General features: G+C 34.5%; 1 protein-coding gene across 1 annotated transcript in view; it reads left to right on the top strand.

Annotated features, from left to right (window-relative positions):
- Positions 1–3,569, top strand: part of LOAG_17202 (HMG box family protein) — a gene marked incomplete at its 5' end in the record, with an annotated part of 11,668 nt that extends 8,099 nt beyond the window's left edge. The window contains 11 exons of the mRNA XM_020449864.1: positions 239–300; positions 444–616; positions 1,293–1,348; positions 1,440–1,576; positions 1,659–1,732; positions 1,831–1,965; positions 2,166–2,239; positions 2,714–2,867; positions 2,944–3,075; positions 3,251–3,325; positions 3,481–3,569. Coding sequence (XP_020306551.1) covers positions 239–300; positions 444–616; positions 1,293–1,348; positions 1,440–1,576; positions 1,659–1,732; positions 1,831–1,965; positions 2,166–2,239; positions 2,714–2,867; positions 2,944–3,075; positions 3,251–3,325; positions 3,481–3,539 — 1,131 coding nt within the window. The 3' untranslated portion in view covers positions 3,540–3,569. The remainder of the gene's footprint in view (positions 1–238; positions 301–443; positions 617–1,292; positions 1,349–1,439; positions 1,577–1,658; positions 1,733–1,830; positions 1,966–2,165; positions 2,240–2,713; positions 2,868–2,943; positions 3,076–3,250; positions 3,326–3,480) is intronic.
- Positions 3,570–6,242: the final 2,673 nt, after the last annotated feature.

The raw sequence follows: 6,242 nt of genomic DNA, 5'->3' as shown, positions 1-6,242 counted from the left end.
AAAACGAAAAGTTTTCTCTTTATTATCTCTTCCAGTGAAATTTTCTTCATTGCTGTTTTTGTCATCACGTTAAGTTTCAACTTTCAACTTTCAGCTGTACAAAGCCTCTGACTGGCTTTTTCTACTTAAAATTTTTGACTGCAAAGAGATTAATTTGAAATGCTTTCTCCAAGAGGAAAATGCCTATCAGTTGAATTAGTGGTCAGTTACGTATCCGCTGTCATCGATTTATCTACAGGTTACGGTTATGAAATCTACAAAGATAGAGCAAAAAGCGATGGATGGTAATCATCTTAAAAGGTTATTATTTCTCAGCTATGCACTGTTAAATCTATTTCAGAAATTTACGTACAAAAGTATCCTAAATATTTTCGTTTTTATTGTGATTGAAGTTTTTTTTGTGGAATTCACACAACCATCTGAAATTTTTATTGTGATTTAAGTTTTTCTGTGGAATTCACACAACCATCTGAGATCGCTTCTTCACTTCCACGTGGCTCATTAACTATTGTTCCCTGTACAAAAGAGAATCTGGATACTTTTGTACTGATGCCCACTCCAGCTCAAAGAGGCATAGCAAAAGGACAATTGCGAAGTATGAAAATTGAATCTAAAGGTAGTTTTTTGTTTTTGGAATACTTAGTCTTTTTTTTATTATTGATAAAACATTTCACGAGTTTAGTGTGCAGATACTGATAGGACCCGACAGGGACATCCTGTTTTAATTTAGAACAGGAATTGCTGGAAGTAAAATACCACAAAACTCTGTAGGATGAGGGTCAACTAGAATAAGTGATTCGAATCTCTGACAATCATACTGCTGGAACCTTGAGTCTTCCGCTCGAAATCGTCACAAGTTCCCTTTCCTATAAGTGCTTAGAAGTACTAGTATTCGTATATTCCTTGAGCGCTTCTATATTCAATGTAGTAGAAAAGATGAGTAACGTACTTTATCATTCTCTAACATGTTTTGAGAATTTTTTTTACAAATGTAACAAAATAAATTCTGTCGGAGATCTATATATATATGAATAAAAATGGTCGTAAAGGTAAGATAAAATGTAATTCATAAAGTTATCAGACTCAGATATAAAGCATAATATATATAGGTTGCATACTGTAGTTTCAAAGGTGGGTGGAATTTCTCTGGTACCTGACATTCTGCTGAAGACTACAAGGATCCTTTTAAAGTGTGAAATTGATATTAAAAAGTGTGGCTGGGCTTCGGGAATGACATTATAGCAGTGTTAAAAAAAAAAAACTTTTAGTGAGGGTGTAATTCACGATTTCAGAAGCAAGCGAAGTGGAAAAGCCACATGAAACAGTCCAAGAATCAGGACCTAAGGTTGTAAGTCCTTTATTGATTGTAGGCAATGATTGTCTTTTGTTTGGTATTTTCCAACATTAGAGAGAATCGAGCTTTGTTATTCGTTCTTCAGAAAGATTATAAGGAATTGAACGAAGCAGACGTTGTTGATGTTTCTACAATGTCAAACAGATTATCGAATAATGGTGAAATAGAATTAAGAAGTCCAATTAAGAAGCTTTTTAAACGGAACGATGAGAGCATGGACAGGTTAGCCCGATGAAAATGAGCAGATTGTATTGTAATCTTACACTGGTGTAGTTTTTCAAATCGGTCACTTTTTTCATTTCAGGGTTTTAAATCAAATGGACTTCGAGAAGAAGTTTGCCAACTTGCCAGCATTCACCCCTGATGATCCACAGAAAGGTTTGTGTTTTCCTATAATTTAGTAGGTTTTCTTCAAGAATATGCCTTTTATTTTGGTGGTAGTAGAAGTAATTTGAATACTGTAAAATGTTCTTCAGGCACAGCAACACTTCCTTCAACACCTTCAGCTCTCTTGAAGACAATTTTAGAGAAGCAGAAATGTAGCAGAGATGATAGAAAAGAAGAACCTCTGAACATTCCTCACGCTGCACAGTCAAGACCAAGAACTCCAGGTTGTTGTTTAAAATACAAGTAGATTTGCTCCTGTAAATGTTTTGGATCTTTTTTTGAGTAACAAATATGTGAAACTATGAACGAAAGTAAAATGAAAATGTGACCATCATATAAGAAAGAATTGGAATCAAGAGAGAAAATTATTAAATATTCATTGGATCGTAAAGATACATTTTGAAATTTATAATTTATTTTTTAGCAATTGCGTCTGCTCGATATGACTCTTCGCTCTTCTTTGGATCGAATTTCAATTCAGTGGCACTTCACGATAATGTAACAAAGCTTTTCATATTAGATGCTCCCTAAAGTCTTTTTTTTCGAAAGAGAAACTACTAGAATCATAGAAAAGTGCAAACTTTTGCGGATCACCAGGGGTGACTGCTGGCAAGTTGGCAAACTTCTCGAACTCCATTTGCATTAACACCTTAAAATGACAAAAGTGACCAGTTTGAAAACTATGTCACTGGTAAGATTACAATACAGTCTGCTCGTTCTCTTTTCCATTGGGTTAACTTCTCCATCCTCTTATCGTTCCGTAGATCATTGCATCCCAAATCAAAACTAAATCCAAATCATATTTTTATAGCTCATATGGTTTCCTTATTTTGAGAAATATGAAATAACACCCTGCATCTCAGATTATATCGTCTTTTATCTGTTAATAATTTGGTACCACTAATAAAAATCCTTTGCACAATTCTAAGTGTGTTCAAATAGTTTGATTCAGTTAAAATTAACTATTTTTAGGATGGCAGTGTTTCTGCATTAGCGCTCCGCAGTCCTCGAACACCAAAAACGCCGCTTGATAGCTCAGCTGAAAAATCAGCAAGTCGCAAATTACTTGATTACCGGCGACAATTAGTGGTTGAACTTCTTGAAGAATATGGAATGTTTCCTTCAGGTTGGTTTCTGTAAGTAGTTACTCCTATTAAAAATTATTACGAGATTTTATCTACATTTATTCGATATGATTTAAGGGCAAGCTATTTCGGCTTTCCAAAACAAATATCGGCAGTTTTTTCCCAGCAAACAAACTCTAACACTTAAAATTCGTGAAATGCGGCAAAAAATGATGGCAAGCATACAGTCTCCTGTAGAACCGTCGTCAGGTAATTTTTATTTTCTTATCAAAATAATCAGTTGCTTAAAGGAGGGAAGATCGTTTGGAACAGCAAACAGTTTCTCAAGTGTTTTGTTGTGTATGTCTTGTAATTAGAAGCATTGACCATGATGAGAAATGACGAGACCAATCATTAAAACTTGGCATTCAACTACTTTTTGTAGATTGCTCATTTCCTCAGAAACGAAACAACTTGTTCGTAAGGCAGTCTGTTTGTACATCGTCAGGTGAACATTGTTGTAAGTAATTATTTCAATAAAGAGTATTTATAAAGTCAGTAATATCTTCAGAAAATGGAAAAAGTCAGGAGTGTTCAGATATATTAGACTCGAATGGGTTAACATCATGTATTAAGACACAAATGTCTTTATCTTATAAATTGAGTTTATGTTAGCCAGTTCGAGTACGAATCATTGGTACCAATACAGTACATACCGGCGAACGCTAATATGAATGCTATACAAACGCAAATGGAAGTGAGGGGATAATTCAAAAGCAGTGTGGATTTTGTCATTGTTCAGGATCATTTCGATCAGATTCAAGATTCATTTTAAATGGCATTTTCGTCTAGCAGTGTATTGCAACTTCAGGGAATTGGTTGCTTATTAGTTAAATTTTAGTTTTGATTTTCAAGTTTAGCGTTTGTATATAGTGCAAAATTTGGCAAGGATTTCTGCTACAAGTCTTAGACTAAAATAGATGAATTTTAATGAGTTCGAAAGTTCAAAAACGGTTTTTATTTATATGTGACAGCTTTTTTCAGTGTTTTCTGCACGAACAAGTTACCAAATCAACTATAAAAATATGAAAACTTTAATTGCACTAAATCAAAATTGTGATATGTTGGAAATTTGTGATCATCTGATGAAGTACATCTTTCGTTGTCATGCTGTTGCATATTGGATACGCCATATATGAACCCCTCGAAAGAAGCTATGGCACTAGCCGTAGAAAGCATTTTAGCCACTCTGATGTCGGTTTTTTTTAAACTGTCGGCATTCGTCAAGCAAAATTTGTTTTTTTGGACTTATCTGAAGTTCTTGGATTTTCTCTTTTTATGCTTCAGCACCACTCAGTTGCTGTTACTACTCTGTGTGTCTTTTTTCACAGGATCAGATTAAATGATTTGTGACATGTGAAATGGTTGAATGTTCTCGAAAACGTGCATTGTTTCTCAAATTTCTTTGGCGTGTCCGCTATCCTTTAATGCCAGTTTACGCCCTTTGGCCTTCCTATCCTTGTATGCTCTCTGCTTCTCTTGAAAATGTTTATAACGCTTGTTTTTCATTTCACTGTGAAGGGCATAAATTACTTTTGCTTTCTCCACTATCAGGTAGTTTTCCCATTTTAAATGCAAATATTTACTTTTGTAATTATTAGTGGTCAAGAAAAGCAATCTTTCTGGATTGAGAAATCTGATTTCTCGCATTGCTTTTTTATTGGTACTGGACAGAAACTATGTCTTTGTCTTTATTTGCCGGGTTTCAACAATGTTCAGCAGCCTCATTTGACAGTTTATAGCGCCCTAAAGTTGTACATAGTCTACTTATCAGGATCTGCGCATGTGATACACTAATCAAATTTCAGTAGCTCTTTCTGCTCTTGAACCGTTAATAATTATCTGTCATTCTGTTAACGCGAAATTACAGTTTGAATGAATTAGTTTTCCATAAAAAGACCTTCCATTTTTTTGAATTAACATTTAATCTATCTTTACTAAGCTGCCTGTTTTTTCCATGCCTCATCCTCCGACTCCTCATTTTTAACATTCGCAGTTCATATCACTAAGAAAGAAAGAGGAAGAGAATATTCTTTTATTAGTTGCAGTGCATGCGTTTAAAGATTACTTCATGAAAGCGTGCTATTTTTTAAACGTTCGAATAACGTTAAACTGTTTTATTCTTGTTTGATAAGATTTTATAGCGTTTTTGGAAACGGGATTATCCTATATGATCTAAATTAAGCTGGTTATTATTGCTATAGTCACTCTTGTATCGCATGTGTTTTTGTAATCTTCATGGAATGTCATTATTTTTTTATAACTAGGGCGGGTATCAGATGACTGGACGACATTTATGAAAAGGAGAAAAAGACAAATCTATTAAATCTTCATCCAATTCTAATTGCTGATCCATTTGTTTACTCCGTCCAATGAATGCTAATTAGTGTAGGCTGAACATAAAACGAGGTGGGAGGGGGAAGCAAGTGCTGCATTACATTTGCACATTCAGTCTGCATCGTACAGACCAATCAATAGGGCCACTCAGAGCAGGATAATAATACAATGCAAAGTTGAAGAATCACAACTATTTGCTGCGGTGGAAGTATAAATTCAATGCCCATTCAGGTTTGTCTCGTCGAAATTTCGTACATGTATGGTTTACAATTCTGTGCTTCAATCTTGTTAATCTATAGTGTGCCAGCTGATAATAAATGAAATAATGTTCATATTGTTAATTTAAGATGTCTTGCTTAAATCTTTGTTCAAGACATCAGTGATTATCTAGTCAGTTCGTTTCTTAGCGATGTCTGAAATACATTTGGTTTGAATTGATGCAGCCAGCTGAGAGAACTGGTGAGTGATGACACTAATTGCTTAATCTGTAGAATAGGTGGGAAAGGGATACTAAAGCTTTAATTTTGTACGAGAAAGAATTGAATAGTTTAAATACACAGGGAAAGAGGACAGGATACACACGTGAACTGTCATCAGCGCATAATATATTTGTTTAATCGGGTCATTCGTCTGTTCTATGTTATTGGCTTTTCTATTCCAAATACTGCGTTTTTAATACGCTTCACTATTATGTGGTACTCTTTCGTAAACTTAGAGGTGTAGCTAGTTTTCAGTTCTTTCGATGGATCTTAATGCTTATTGGATTCTTTTTTTTCAAGTTGTTAGCTTCATATACGTAGTGTGAGTTGTGGTAATACGTACATTAGTTACCTATTGTCATTATTTGTCATTATTCGAAGGAATAAGTAGTCTCATATATCGGCGACATGTTGACGTTAGCCGATTTTTTTCAATCCATTCTCATCTTGTCAGCTGTATGCTGTATAAATATTTTTTATTTTCACTCATTCACGCGTCTCCTTTTCAACGTTTTTATGTTGTATTTTTGACTAAGCAGAAAGAAGGGAATGTACAAAAAG

Source organism: Loa loa (assembly GCF_000183805.2).
Source record: "Loa loa unplaced genomic scaffold supercont3.49, whole genome shotgun sequence".
Classification (NCBI taxonomy): domain Eukaryota; kingdom Metazoa; phylum Nematoda; class Chromadorea; order Rhabditida; family Onchocercidae; genus Loa; species Loa loa.
The sequence above is the reverse complement of the archived record's forward strand: the minus strand, read 5'-3'. Positions and strand labels throughout refer to the sequence as shown.